We start from the raw sequence: 15,852 nt of genomic DNA, 5'->3' as shown, positions 1-15,852 counted from the left end.
CATACTACCTACCAGGTCATTCATCACAGGCCAGGCAAAGCTAAAACATATTCCCATGAAGATGACTATACTCTTTATGTGCCTCAGACCTTGGTAAAGAGTGTTCTTTGTAAAATCAGAGAATGTTATCACCCTGCACTGCCTTAAATCATCCAATTGTCCTGAGTCCAGGGCTCTGTGACAGTGCAGTATCCCCAATACACGGAAGTGCAGTAACCACTTATTTAACTAGAAAGATATGGGGCTCAAGCTGAATATGTACTAAAATTCAGACAGACAGGTAATAACTTATTTGTAAGCACATATTACATGTCCTAGACTGGAAGCTTAAACTCGGTGGAGAAAGAAAACACACAATACAAGGCTGTCAGGTACAGACTATGAGAGAAACAGCATGACTTGGCCAGAGCAGTCAAGTGGTCTTCTGAAGGAGGTGACACTATGTAGCCAAGACATAAGCCTAGAAAAAGGCAGCCATGAGAAATACACCAAGAAAAACATGTTCTAAGCAGAAGCAACAGCACAGGACCTTGGGTGACTCTGATACTTTTCTTTATAGAAAAGAAAAGCGGGTAGTGAAGAAAGCTGGTCAGAAAAATCAGGCAATGATTTAGGGTAAAAGAAAACTCTACTTGCATATACAGTTCCCATCTCAAAGCTAAACTCTGAGCTTAAATGAAAAGATTGTCTATAAACATGAGTGTATTTCAGTTCAGGGAGCCGCCAGAAGTCTTATGTGCTGACCTGTACCTAAACATAGGAAGGCGGTAGACAGAAAGTCCACTGTTGCCAACAGATGGATGGCAGGACAGTCATGCCAAGAGACAGGTCTAAACAAGATGAATTACTAAGGTCCACCTGGCCCCAACCATGGCAGATAAAGACCACAGGTATAAGCATTGTCTTTGGTAGCACATGGCTGATTTGTCAGTTTTATCTACATGGGGACCACAGTGGCATCCCCTCCTCAACTCTTGATTCTATGTTCACCCAACAAGCTGTAATTCACCAGCAATTTAAATGCTAGATAGGAATGCCCTGGTAAAGAGAGGACAATGCTATATATTGATCACAGGAAAGAAAAATCCCCCTACATAAAAAGTAAAATATGGTTCCCTGGTAAGCACATTCGCTTAACATGGCCTTACATAATGTGGTCAGTTACCTCAGGTAACATTTTTTTTTTTTTGTTGTTTTTGTTTTTTTGTTTTTCAAGATAGGGTTTCTCTGTATTGTTTTTGAGACTGTCCAGGAACTAGCTCTGTAGACCAGGCTTGCCTGGGACTCATAGAGATTTGCCTCCCAAGTGCTGGGGTTAAAAGCATGTGCCACCAATGCCCGGCTATAATGCCATGTTTTGCAAGACTAACAACATAAATACAAAGAAAAAATGCTTACTCTGATTTGATGAATTGACTTGTATTTCTCTGGTACTGACAGTTCTCCAACAGACTTTATTATAGCCACCGCCTTGTTATCATCTGCTGGGTCAGAACTGGTGCTGTAGGAGCCATTTTCATCACTGTCGGGCATCTCCTCTTCCTCTTCACTGTAGCTTTCATCAGAATTCTCATTTAAGGGGGAATCTGAACTTTCTTCCTTTTTAGGCTCATCCAACTGGAAAAGCTCTGAAAGCATGTAGTTGGCTGAAGCAATAATCTTCCGGGGGGAAAAAAAACCCCAAAAAACAAAAAAGAAAAAAATATATGTGAAGACTGAACCTGCCTTATCGCACTGAAAATCTTAGTAAGTTTAAAGGTAAGTTGTTTTCAGAACACAAAGGATAGTTTCCAATTCAAAGACACAAATTCCCTAAGTGTATTCTGTGAAATCCAGATGAACTGTTTCCTTCCTTCTAGAAATTTGTGTACTTTGAGCGAAGCCTCCTATTCAACTGGAGACAAGCTTTCAAGTGAAAATGGTCTTAAGTAGAACATTAGCAAAACCCATCTCATCCCAAGTGAGAAACCAGAGTGTCTCTTTATAAAGTATGACTGTTAATCTTTGACAGGCAACTAACAGTTACTATATAGTCTATGGCTATCAGGGACAAACTCAGGACATGCAAGAGGAAAAATCTAAGTATGAAAGGAACGTGGGCCTTCCTCACTCTAACAAGTGACAACATCTTGTTTCTGTAAATAAATTCTTTAAAAGACATTCTAATTGTGATAAAGCAAAAGAAAAATGCACTCTACTAGGATTACTAGTGCTCATCACTGAACAGAGCTGTCCAAAAGGAAAGTTAACAGAGCCACATGTGGAATTTTAAATCTTCCAGTCTTCATGTAGAAGATGTGAAATCTAGTAAACAATTTAACACATTTAATTAACATAGCTACAAATGTTCAATGTACAAACAACTTCCTCTCTTAAAATTCAGTGTGTATTTTACACTGGCAGATGCCTTGATTCAGACTAAGCACATCCATATTGCTTAGCTACATGCAGTAAGAAGTATATGGTATGGAGAAAGAATCTGACTAGGTTCCACCCCAACAATGTTCTATCAGAATGCCAAGACTGGCTTACTCTTCAGGCATGACAATCTTACTTGAGGATGTCTACTTTTGTCCAGCAACTTAACACAGTTGAGAAGCAATGTTCTAATAGTCCCATAGTGTTTCTTGTTTTGATTTTTCTTCATCATCATGTTACAAGCAACCCTGAAAAGAAAAGCATGTCAGCCTCATTATCCACTTAGCTTCTGCAGGACTGGAGGCTCCTTGTATCCTTCAAACAGAATAACTGATGCAAAGAGGCACCCAAAGCTGCATCTTGACCATCTGCCACCATGGAGCTCTCGCAGCAAAGCTGAACATTATTTGGTATACTGTGCCTATGTGTATTTCTTTGCCTCACACACTCCAACCCCCCAAGCCAGCCCCATACTAATGTGTTTTTTCACTATGTAAAACCTTTAGAAGTAATAAAAGCTTTGGTTTGAATAGTGGGACCATTTCCTTATCTTAAACTTTTGTTTTCAGATAGTGTCTTGCCACATAGCACAGGTGGGGCTTGAACCGGTGATGCTTCTCCCTCAGCTTCCCAAGTGCCACATTGTGCTAATGTCTCAGTTCTTCAAGCACTCACTTGTATAAGAGAATGGCCACTGGCATTGTGAATGGGTTCTGGTACTTGTCTTCAGTTTCTTCACAGAGAGTAGTGAGGTCATAGAGCTTCACAATATCACTGCCACTAGCTGAAAAGGGAAATAATCCACTTCATGTTACAGCCCTCATCCGAATCACTACCATCCAGTCAAGCATTAACTTACCTTTAAAGAGCCAATAGGTATGCCCCTCTTTGGTACAATTAGATTTTAGAAATGACAAAATATTCTGTGCAATATCTTTTATGACTTTAGTAGAAAAATTGGAGTTTTCCAAATTTGGGATTTCTTCTGTTTTGATCATTTCATATTTCTGTAAAGCACAAATCAAAGGCAGCTTAGGAAACCCTTGGGGAGTAGCTACTTACTATTAAAAACAAATATGTAAGTCTTGAGTAGAAACCTATGTAGCACATAATTTAAGTCAGTGTTTTTCAATCTTTTCCTTTTCAAATGGCAGAGAGCTGAGGGCCTTCACGTAAGAGGGATGGATTACGAGTGTCATTCTCTATGAGTGACCACTGATGTATAGACGCAGTGAGGCACCGTCACATCTCTCTTCTACCACAGCACACTTTTCCACCTGATGTTTGCAAGGATGAAGATAAATGAAGGTGGACTTTATGTAGCAAACTTTAAAAAACAAAAAACCACGTATTTTTGGCCTCTTTCTTCAGACACAAGTGTCAGTGGATCAAGAGTAGATCACACTACTCCAGATGTTCTCCCTGGACCTGCAGAATTTTCCTTTGTAGGGATGGAGCACAGTGGGTAGAAGTGGCAAGAAGAGGAAAGGCTAAATGGATACTACTATTGCTATATATAATATGGGTGTCCTTGCACTGCTGTGGATAAATCTAAGAGCCTCTCACCATAGGCAAGTACTCCACTATTCTGAACTAAAACCCAGCCAACTACTATTACCTAAAGTACCTCCATGTTTTCCCAGAGTGCCCTAAAATCTCTTAGCATATTTTCTGATGTGTGTGTGTGTGTGTGTGTGTGTGTGTGTGTATATATATATATATATATATATATATATATATATATAAAACTAGATATTCCTAACATCAAAGAGGGTTGCATCTTATCCTCTTACACTCAGTACCTATGCAGATCAAATACCAACTTTTTCTCCAGCCCCAACATCCCTACAACTGTATCTTGCATATACCCATTAGACACTTTCTCATTCTGAAACAAATTAATGTCCCATGTCAGTGAACTTCACTGCTGTCCTACACCTGAGAGTCAGTCTCTCTACTCTTCATCCCCATCATTAGTATTTCCCCCCCTCCACTCCTCCCCTATGCCTGCTGTGAACACCTCACCATCATTATCATTTTAGGTTCATAGCCTAACAGTGGTTCTCAATCAAGGTTGCAAATTAGAATTGCGTGCAAGGCTTCTTACATAAGGTCCTGGGTGGGACTACGATGATGGAAAGCACAGTATCCAGTAGATGCAATTATTACTGTGGCATTTCCTAAAGCTTTGTATAAACCAAGCAGACATTTGTATAACAAAGAAATGTGTCCACTGTACACTCACTTTGAGTTAATCACCACGGGTGCTTGATATTAGCATTATAGGCTTCAGTGGTATTTGTGACCTTCCCCAAAATCACTTGTAATGATACTCCTGAAACATCTAAATTTCTGATCTTACCAATATAACCAGGAAAACATTGATATTTCAGTTTATTCACACTTATCTTCCTTGCCAAAGACATACTTTAGCATTCTTGGCCTTCAAAACTGTGGATGCTCTCTGCACCAATCTACATGAGAGATTAGAACAGTCACTCCGTGTCTTACCTGTACAATCCCATTTACATGGAAGCACATCACAAGCTCTGGGACATTGCAGATCAAGTTGTCCAACCAATAGTCAATTCCAGTCAACACATTAATAGGTTTGTTGTTATCCCTGAAAATATACATTTCTAATTTTATCTGGCTTAATTAAAATGATCCATAATAAATCATCTTAGATGTGTTTCCCCATTTGATATCTTACTCTATTCTTCCTAGATGGAAACCGCCACACATATTTTCTGATCTGAACCCAGACACACATAACTCAATTGCTATATTATATTTAAAATCCTTCCATAAACTTAGAATTTGTAACACATATTGCTAAGTTCTCAGTACGAAGCAGCATGACTATAACTGTGAGTTCCCTGCATGCTCCTCACATATCCCAAGGAAACACTGACCACACATATGATAATACCCAAGTCAGCACTGACACTAGCTTATGTGCAGGGAGCGTTAAGATAATGTTCACAATTATATAGGAGGAAGCTGGTTAACCACTTTAAGCAAGTAAATAAACTTGTATTTTGACTAGTTGTAGACTCAAACATAAGACTAGGCCAGTTCCACAGACATCTGACCTGGACTTCCAGTCAGTATCAAAGTAACACTTGTTTATGGGGCTGTCAACATCTGTTGACAGTGCTTGCTTTCTGTGACAATTTCCACTGGCAGGAGCAAGAAGCAGAAAAAAATGAGAAAGAGGAGGCCATCCTAACAGTCAGAGGAGAGCAAATGGGACATTCACTTTAAAGGAAGCTTGTTTAAAGAAAAGCACAAGGGGCATAAGGTGGTTTACCTGAGACGTAAGCTAACTGCTGGATATCTGCCACCACCAAATATAGGCATGTTAGAACCAACCAGCATATGGATATCTTCAAAAGTCCACAGAATATTCCGGACGAAATCATTTTTAAGACCCTTTAATTTAAAATAGGAAAAATTATATTAAGAGATTCATAGTTTTCCCTTCCGTGATCCAAAGAAACAGCAGGGTAGGAAAACAGGCAAAGGAGACAAAGTCAATTCCCAAGAGCTGTAAAAGACAGAGAGATGTTTACAAAGCAAATCTGAGGACCAAGTGGAGTTATTCCCTATCAGTTGCAACTGAGACTAGTTTTTAAGTGATGAAGTGGACTGAGGACTAGTTGTCTCAGGTGGGTACATGGAAAGCATACCTGACTGTTCTCCCCGTCATTGAACAAAGTAGTAAGGTTTTGCTCTTTGGGTGCTGAGGCCACATGCCCCACTATACATGAGGGCTCAAGAGGCTCCCTGTCCTGTGGAAAGTGCAAGATAAGGAGTGACTGTGCTGCCAACACTTCTTATAATTGACCTATGCTTACAGAGTATCACCCACACACTAGATCACACGCCCCAATCTACCTGTGTGAATTAGCCAGTACAATCAATGCATGGTGCTCATCACTCATGGAGTGTGGCCTGCTTTAGCTCTGATTTCCTGCAGTTGCTGCAAGCTAATCAAATTCATATCTTAAACGAGAGATAGACTAAAGATCTTTCAAGAATTCAATTTTCATTTTTGATTTTTGGTAAGTCTGATTACCACTCTCTGGCAGCCGAGCACATCTCTACTGAACTGAAATACCTAGCACCTCAGCCATAATTTAAAAGTCTTCAGACCAACAGTCTCCAGTTGAGCATGTCCTATGTATGTGAGTTTCACAGAATCCCAAACCATGGAGACACAAAAAACTTTTACTTTAGTGTGAAAATCTGTTGCCTACCAAATATTTGTTTTTAAAAATTAAATCTACTAAATATCATTCTCACCACAGTCCTAAAAACAACAAAAGACAAAAACAAAACAAAACAAATGGTATTACAATAGAAAAATCTACTTCCTTCTCTAATCCAATGTTCTCCCATTTATTTAATATTAACATTAAAACTTTTTCTTTTTTGGAGATAGTCTCTCTCTTTGTAGCCCTGTCCATTCTAAGTGATGGGATTAAATTTGTTCTTCAGAGTCTGGGATACATTTAGGAAAATACCTAGATGTTGAGTAAACACAGCATATTATCCAGTTTTGCAGCCATTAAGCAGCTGTCACAAGTAAACTTTTAATAGTGATGCTGTCTTTGTCTGCTGATTTCACAAAACCATCATATTTTACTGAACTATGTGTATATCTATGGAGGGTATGTACATATGAATACAAGTAATCCTACAGGCCAGAGAAGGACAATAACTCCCCTGGAGCTGGAGTTAAAATAGTTGTGAGCTGCCCAACGTGGCTGCTTGGAATGAAATTCAGATCCTGTATGAGAATAGTGTGTGTACTAACCAACCAAGCCCTAAAACATTTAAAGTAATGAATGCAGAATGGTATGTCCCTACTCCTTATGTAACTAGTAAGTGACTTGCACATTAAGTACTCTTTCCTTTTATATTTTCTCTTTGGAAAACAAAACAACAAAACCCCTCAAATTTGTTTATATATTTGTATGGAATGTCCTCTCTATTTTAAAACCCCTACAACTAAAATCAAGTTAGTTAGTTTTTTTTTTTTTTTTTTTAAATCAAGTGTTTTAATCTTTTATAACTCTTATGTGTAAAGATGGAACCAATCTGGGTGAATCCATGTTCAGTGCATGAAAATATACAGCAAAATGAAAAAACAAAATTTACCAAGTTAAAAGCTCCACTTTTATTTCTTTGGGGTTATTAGTATTTTTTTTCCTAAAATTAGAAATGCCACTACTTAAGATCTATACACTGTCATTTCTTCCTACAGTACACTAAGTTAAAAATAAATAACTAGGGATTGGAGAGATGACTCAGTAGTTTAGAACACTGGCTGCTCTTTCAGAGGACCCTGGCTCAGTTCCCAGGATGAACATGGAAGTTTACAACTCTCAGTTCCAGTGGATCCAACACCATCTTGTGGCCTCTTTGGGTACCAGGCACACACACGGTGCTCAGACATGCAGGTAAGCAAACACTCATATACATAAGATAAAAATCTCAAAAATGAGTTAAATAAATAAGAAACCGAGGACATGAGACAAAGGACACAACAGCCTATTCTTTCTTTCCTTCTTTTCTCTCTTTCTTTCTAAAATCTTCACATAACATTAATGTGGGGCCAACGTCAGGAGCTTCATTTTAGGCCAAACAATCTTAATTATAGGCATACCTATTGTCTAAACATGGCAGGTACTTATCAAGGGTTAAAGATATAGATAGGCAGGACAGTGTTGGCACCTGCCCTTAATCCCAGCACTTGGGAGGCAGAGGCAGGTTGATCTCTGTGAGTTTGAGGCCAGTCTGGTCTACAGATCGTGTTCCAGGACAGGCTCCAAAGCTGCACCGAGAAACCATGTCCTGAAAAACAAAACAAAAAACCCCTTACTGTTATATTCAATAGTGTTTTGGTTTTTGAGACAGGGCTTTTCTGTGTAGACCTAGCTGTCCTGGAATTTGCTTTGTAGACCAGGTTGGCTTCAAACTCACAGATATGTGTGTCTCTGCCTCCTGAGTGCTGGAACTAAAGGTGTGTACCATCATACCCAGCAATAGTATTCAATTTTAAGAGAGAGAGAAAAAAAATCAGTTGGCTACTTTAAATATTTTGGGTTATTTAATTAAAAAAAAATCTAACCATTCACATTAACTCCTGCAAATTCTATTGTGGGAAACTAAAAGCACTTTTTCCCCTAATCGTGACATGAGTTGGTAAAATACTCCTCATCCTTATTCACCACCTGTTATTTCGGTAAGGTTGTGTTTTCCTAAGTGAGTTCACAGCATCATCATCCAAGAACTAACAAACCTGACTGGAAGCACTGGGATCTTCAGACACTGAAGAAGGCATTTCAAAGGGAGCGGGCCAGGAAGCCCCTTCAGAATCATGTGTCTGATCAGAACTAGATGATTCTTGCTGTTCTGCAGGAGATGGGACAGGCTGGGCGGCTCCATCACCATTGATGCTGGTCAAATCAGAAAGAGAGGAAAAAAAGTCATCACATTTATGTTACAGTCTACCTATTTGTATGAACTAGATTCTATGATCAAGCATACATCCTGATTATAAGAAATACAATAAGCTAAATGTTAACAAAAATCACAGAAGCAAAACTTGAATTGCTAATTTTACCCTCTTCAAACTGAGTAAATTTTAGGCCAGAATCTCACTTTTCTTAAGATAAAAATAAACAGTGGTCAAGTACCTGTAGTACAAGAACTTGGAAAGAATAGCCTTCTGATACCAGTGCTCTTTACTCTTCTTCTTCCTCTGCCACTTCTGATCGATCAGTCTTTGATAAAACTCTTTCAACCACGTCCAATCACCAGTCTGAATAACATGAGACATTACTGAACAAATATGAACACAAGTAACAGATGTGGAACACAGTGTGTTAAAGGCTCAGTACACAGCCAGCAGTGCTTCTAGGGCCTTTAAAAGGGGAGCTTAGCAGAAGGGAGTTAGGTCACTGGAGATGCATGGCCATAAGGGGATACTAGGACCCTGGCCCATTCTTTCTGTCTTTGCTTCTTGGTCACCATGAGCGAAGGAGACTCTCACCCAGGCTCAAAGCAATGGTACTGTGGTAGGGTATAACTTCTGAATCCACAGGCAGAATAAACCTCATTTTTTTTTCATGTTGATTCTCTGGAGTATTTCATCACTGTGACAAAACACTGACTAATACTCATCCAATACTCTCATTTACAAGGAGATACTCTTTATTAATTTCTGAGTAGTTTCATAAGCATACACTCATAAAACACTTAGATCTTCCTGCACCCAATTCACATCTCTTCTAAGCTCACATCTTTTTCTTCTAAGCCAGGCCTGGAGAGGAAATACTTTTCTGTAGTACCTCCTTAGCTGCCTGAAGTAGCCCCTACTTTTACACTTTATTCAAAGTATCTATGTATAACTCAGCAAACAAGTAAGGAACAAGAGTGTTTGTGCTTTCACTCTCGCTCGCTCTCTCACTCTCTTTTTCTCCCTCCCCATCTCTCACACACAAGCAACAGTCTCTCACACACAAGCAACACAGTGTTCTTTTTCCAAGGAAAATCTACCTTTAGTGTATCGAAGCATTAGAGAAGCTAGGACTATGGGGAGGTCTGTCATCCCAGTTACTTGGGAGGATGAAGCAGGAGAACTACAAGTTTAAGACCTCCATGAACTACAGAGTGAATTGGAGCCAGCCTACGCAATTAGCAAGACCCTGTCTGGGGAGATGGGCACTTGTGACAAACACTTGTCTAACATGCATGAAGCCCTACATTCAAACAAAACAATACTGTGTAGGAATACTTTAAAAACTAGTATAAACTGGCAGAAATCAATTACTTGTCACCAGTTCATGAAAATAACTGTACAGATGGAAGCAGGCCTAGAGAAACAGGAACTTTCCTCAACACTTGGGGGAAAACATGTTACCAATAGCAGAGAAACTAGAACTCGGTTAATATTATCAGTTACATTCAGAGGAATAGCTCTTTAACATTGATTACAAGATTTTTCAAAAATCCAATTAATTCCTTTAATTTCACAAATTTAACAAATTTTTTTATGTCATCCTTTTCCTTGTGTGTGTGTTTTTTTTGTTTGCTGATTGTCCTCGTGTGTGTCCCCCTCTTCCTCCCCCCCCCCCCCGTTTTAAAAATGAATAAAAGAGGGGGCTAGGAAATGGCTCAATGGTTAAGAGCAAAGAGTGATCTTCAAGATTCCCAGCACCCACATGGTGGCTCACAAACATCTTTATCTCTAGTGACAGAGGATCAGATATCTTCTATTGGCTTCCCTGGGTACCACCACACCTGCTTGTGGTCCACAGACGTGTACAAGCACCTAAAAATAATAACTTCCTTTACAAGAATTTTCTTCTCTGTTCTGTTTTTTCCTTCCCTCCCTTCCTTTTTAAAGACAGGGTTTCTCTAACTAGTCCCAGCTGTCCTGGAACTCTGTACATAGCCCAGGCTGGCCTTGAACTCAGAGATCCCCATCTTTCTCTGCCTCCTCAGCCCTGAGATTAAGATGTGAGCCGTCACATCCAGTTTTTTTTTTTTTCTTTATTAAAACTTTTTGCTGTTTTTAATCTCCCCCCCACCCTCAAGACAGGGATTTTTGGTATTATCCCTGGCTGTCCTAGACCTCGCTCTGTAGACTAGGCTGGCCTGAAACTCAGGCCTGTCTGCCTCCTAAGTGCTGGGATTAAAAGTATATGCCATCACCACCCAGCTCTGTTTTTAAATCTTTAATGAAACCTTTTATTTCTATATTGCTGAAGTACTCAGGTACAATTCCAATTTGGCATTTTTTAAAGTAACTGTGTATGTATGAGTATGCATGTATGATGTGATTGTGTTTGATGAGTATGCATGCAAGTCTAATACAGAGGTCAAATGAGGTTGTCAGGTGTCTTGGTTTATCATTATCTGCCTTATCCATCACTGTACCCCAAGTTTGATATTTGTCATTCTCCACCCTGTCACTGCCAAGCCAGCCCCAGCAATCCTGTCTCCAATTTCCCACAGTAATGGGCTTATAGAACGGTGTAACTATGCTCAGCTTTTTATACAAATTCTGAGAATTTGACTCAGCAAAAAAAAAAAAAAAAAAGCCATACTTTCAGTGCTCCTGAAATGGTTTTCTAAATGCTTTTTGCATAAATTAATTACCTGAGACGACCTCATAAAGAGTTCTTGAATATCCAGCTCATCTAGTAAGAGGGTCCTTCCTATGCGGTGGACAGCCATGCTTACGTGGGACTTGCTGTAGGGAATCTTCAGGAGCTTTTTTATGTTCTTAAAAAAAAGTTTAGAAAGGCCCTTTTAGGATAACCCAGAATCTTTTGAATTTTAACTTCATTCAATTTTAAGCTTAATTTCCTCAAATTTAAGCCTTATTTCCTCAAGGTTACACAAACTAAACTATGCAAGAATTACAATTACATGGAAGACAGATCTTTATAAACTCTTGAGTTATACTGTCAGTGTGACAACCCAGTACTTACTTTTACAAGTATTCCTTTTTATATCCTTTTCTGTATCGACCAACAGAGAGCTACAAATCAAGAATCAATAGCTACTAGAATATAATTTCTAATTCTCAATTGGTATGAAGAATAACTCAAACATAGTATGTTTCAATTATTATTATTAAAATACTACCAACAATATTCAGATTTTTATCATTGCCACTGTTTTTGGAATTCTGTCCTCCTTTTAAAAGGAGATAAAAAGTATTTTAAAACAAACATAGTCATGAATAATTAGTTAACTGTGCCTTATTGAATTGTTGATAGCAAGACTGTGCCACCTAGCACTGTATACCCCCAAAGTCACATTGAATGACAACACTCACTTCTGAGTCAGAGACCACATCCACATCATTTCCCACTGAGTCAATGAAGTCATATGCCATGCCGAAACTGTGGAAGGAAGAAGCCACAGGTAGAACAGAGTATCAAGTTGCACTGCTTCTAGGACATGCACAGCTACATCTCACACTTGGAAATCAAGGTGTGTATATTGTCATTCAGCTGTCTAGTACTTCCTTCTTAGATGTACTAAAATAAGCACACCTTAAAAATGCATCTCTGACTTCATAAAACTGTAAGACCTGTGAGAAACAATTAGTATTATCATAAACCCAAACCTCTGCAATGTAAAATAGTTCAAGACTTTATTCTTTCAACATGTGGAGAAGAAAAACAAAATAAATATGAGGAAAAACCATACCTGAAATCAATCATAAAGTGAAAATGAAAAACTGGTGAGCATCCAACTAATTCCGAGTCACCTCATGAGGCTCATCTATGTGATCTACGAGCTTGAAAAGCAACCGATGTCACAATTTCCCCATTAGTAAGTGAATTGAGTCAGGACATTTACCTAGGACTGCATACTGCATGTGTTGATATGATCTCCCATCTGCTCTGTGTAAAGAGGCTAACCTTGATTCCTCATTTGCAAATAGTTAATAGTGTCTATCTTAAAAGATGGTTATAAAAAATACAGGAGAAAGATAATCTAGCACAGTATTTATATAGTCAACATAACTATTTAACCCAACTCACCACACTTAATACAGTTAAATCGTTTTTAAAATAATAGAAATAAATGGTTATTTTCAGACTTTTCATAATATCAAAAATGCTACAAATAACTTGTGAACATGGCTTTACTTGAGGCATCAAAATAATTTCTAAACTATTAGCTCATAGGGTATTAATGTTTGTGGTTGTTGCTATATAAGTTGTATGAAAATATTTTAAGTCCAATCATTCAGGGGAAGAAGAAGAACATATAGTAAATGGTCTATAAGAATATAAACACTACTGCATCACCTTTAATTAAAAACTCCAAACAGCAAGCTAACTAGTGGCTCAACTCTTGCTCCTCACACACCACCCTATTTACACATATTCAGAGCATATACAAATGGCTAAAACAGCTTATTAGCAGTCAACATTGATGTTTGTTAAAACATGCTGTAGACTTAAAGAAAGCATATAACTCCAATATTGTCTTATTGTAACATGGATTTGAATGACAGCTATAAATTTTTATTAAAAATATGTGAGCCAATTAATGTGCACCTCAAACTGAACTGGAGAGCAGCTTGAAGTGTCGGTTGAAAGGGAGGGAAAGGAATGCCAGCAATTAAAATTTACCTCGAAAATGGCTTGCTTTTCTTACTATTGCCAAGAATGGTAGTTCCTGCTGGCCCTAGTTTGGCACTCTCTCGTAACCAGTTGGCAGGTGGGAGTTTCAAGTCTGTTTTTTCTTCGAGACGTGCAAATGCTGTTCGAGGAGGTGCAGAAGAATATTTCACCACGGCTCGGCTTTTCACTTCATTGCCTCCAAGAAATAAAGCTGATCCCTAATTTTAACATATGAAATGAAGCTTTAATGAATATCGCTAGGAATGACAATCTCACCTTCATACAAATAAAGCAGGAGGAATCCACCAAATCAGGCTCCATAAGGAGTCGATGTTGCCTGTCAGCTGTCACACTAAGACTCAAGCTTAAATTATGCTTACCTAGCTGTTTTTCATTAACCGTAAAAAGGAAAAGATCAATCACGAAGTGGATAAAGGCCAACCAAACTGCTTCTTAAAATACTGGGCACAGTAGCTGCACACGCTTGCTCCAGCACCATGGAGGCAGCCACAGAAGGGGTCACTGCAAGGTCTAAAGCCAGCCTCACTGGTCTACACAACCGGTTCCACACCAGTCATGACCACTCAGTTTGTTGAGTCATATAAAATGGAGCATCAGAAACCAAGTGGGCTCAATTGTGTCATGTTAACTGCATGCAAAATGAGCAAGACCAGTGTACGGTTTTAAGACTGTTTTAGCTTAGCATACATCAAAGCCATTTGTAAAAAGATACCGGGTCGTGTTTATTTCATCAAACCTACAGCGACTGATGCGTAAACTCATCCGACCATACATTCTGAATCAACTCCATAGCCTTCACTGCACACTCCCGAGTAGGCTCAGACAGTCTGGTCTCACATTCTAATTACTTCTAGAGCCCCTTTAGGTTTGGCAAACACTTTGCACCTTTTAAGATACCAGGTCAGTTAAGATTTCGTTGAGGCCCTCCCTGGCACTGTCCCTCTTTGCTCCGCCTTCGGAAGGCTGTGGCACATTCGGTAAGCAGCCCTACCCATCAATTAACCCGCGCGTGGGAAACCAGCTGCGTTTTGCATCGATGCCTTGCAAGCAAACACCTGCAAACCCGATGACAGTCACACCCGGTGACTCCTTTTGCACCAAAGGTGTAAAGGAAGAAAGCTCCAGAAGCCCCGCGATTTTCCTTCCAGGTCCGGCGGACACGCAAACCGCGGAGTCCCGGCAGGTCGTGCCCCGCCGAAGACTCACCTGGGCAGAAGGCTCCTCGGACTCCGCTTGGGACAGGAGGCTGAGCCCTCCTCGAGCAGCCGCCCCGGGAGGCGAAGCCTCGGCTCCGGCTTCCTTCGGGTCCCCCATTATTTCCGCCCCGGGGGAGACGACAAGACGCGCGAGCCCAGGAGTCTGCGACAGGAACGCGGGCCCAGAGTCGCAGGAGAACCGCAGTGCGAGAGACTCGGACACTCCGCAGCTCGCACTTCCGGCGGCTGACAGGAAAGGCTCGAGGTGATGCTATCAAACCTCGCGAGATTTACCCCAAATGTCCTGCCCGTCCTCCGGCTGTAGCTCCTCCCTCGGGGCGGGACGGGGCGGGAGCAGCAACTCGCCCGGCGCCTGTCACACCACTCGGGCGGCCACTTCTCGCGATATCCGACGCCCGGGCTCCTCCCCCCTCGCTGGCGGCTAGTCTTTGTTGGCAAACAGTTGTTAGGACTTGAGTCAAAGACCGGGAGGTAGGGGAGCTGAGTGCTGCTTCTGAGCTTCGCGTAATCAAAGGCGACGGCGTCAGCCCTCACAGGCGGTCCGTCCTCTCGGGGCGTCTCAGTTCCACACGCGTAGCGACCACCTGTGGGTCTAGCACCTTCGGATCGGTGGGGCTGCGTTTCTCCCCGAAGCCTCTCCAGAGCTCTGAACAGCAAGGAGAGAACGTAATCAGCCTCTTCAGTAGTTTTCCAGGCAGCGCCCCACGCAGCCCTGGCTGGTCTTGAACTTGCTGAGTAGCGAGGGTGACCTTGAACTTCGCATTCTCCTGCTACCAGCTCCCAAATGCTTGCGTTTATTCCTGCCTGAGGATGGAACCCAGGCCTTCGTGTAGGCTAGGCAAGCACTCTAGGCTACATTTCCTACTCTGCACCTAATATCGGACAGACTGCCACATTCCCGCAAAAAAAAGTATTTTTTGAGGTTTTGTTTGTAAAAGGTATTTGAAATGTTTTTGTGTTGTGTGTATGAGGGGTATTTTTGTTTTGTTTTTTTTAAGCTTTGTGTGTATGCAATGCTATCAGAAGCCAGAAGA

The 15,852-nt window shown here is 40.5% G+C and overlaps 1 protein-coding gene across 4 annotated transcripts in view; it reads right to left on the bottom strand.

The window, feature by feature from the left end:
• The window catches only part of Edrf1 (erythroid differentiation regulatory factor 1), a 35,139-nt gene extending 20,084 nt beyond the window's left edge, over positions 1-15,055 (bottom strand). For 2 of the 4 annotated variants that reach the window (XM_051193197.1, XM_051193198.1), the window contains exons 1-13: positions 14,808-15,055; positions 13,590-13,798; positions 12,278-12,344; positions 11,593-11,718; positions 9,126-9,250; positions 8,729-8,885; positions 6,111-6,212; positions 5,732-5,853; positions 4,930-5,041; positions 3,278-3,425; positions 3,094-3,202; positions 2,555-2,666; positions 1,399-1,659 (exon numbers count right to left, since the gene is read on the bottom strand). In XM_051193197.1, the coding sequence (XP_051049154.1) occupies positions 1,399-1,659; positions 2,555-2,666; positions 3,094-3,202; positions 3,278-3,425; positions 4,930-5,041; positions 5,732-5,853; positions 6,111-6,212; positions 8,729-8,885; positions 9,126-9,250; positions 11,593-11,718; positions 12,278-12,344; positions 13,590-13,798; positions 14,808-14,915 (1,758 nt within the window). In that variant the 5' untranslated portion in view covers positions 14,916-15,055. The remainder of the gene's footprint in view (positions 1-1,398; positions 1,660-2,554; positions 2,667-3,093; positions 3,203-3,277; positions 3,426-4,929; positions 5,042-5,731; positions 5,854-6,110; positions 6,213-8,728; positions 8,886-9,125; positions 9,251-11,592; positions 11,719-12,277; positions 12,345-13,589; positions 13,799-14,807) is intronic. The other 2 variants (XM_051193201.1, XM_051193199.1) reach the window with 2 other exon arrangements.
• Positions 15,056-15,852: the final 797 nt, after the last annotated feature.

This window comes from Phodopus roborovskii, unplaced genomic scaffold (genome assembly GCF_943737965.1).
Source record: "Phodopus roborovskii unplaced genomic scaffold, PHOROB, whole genome shotgun sequence".
NCBI classification, from domain to species: domain Eukaryota; kingdom Metazoa; phylum Chordata; class Mammalia; order Rodentia; family Cricetidae; genus Phodopus; species Phodopus roborovskii.
The sequence above is the reverse complement of the archived record's forward strand: the minus strand, read 5'-3'. Positions and strand labels throughout refer to the sequence as shown.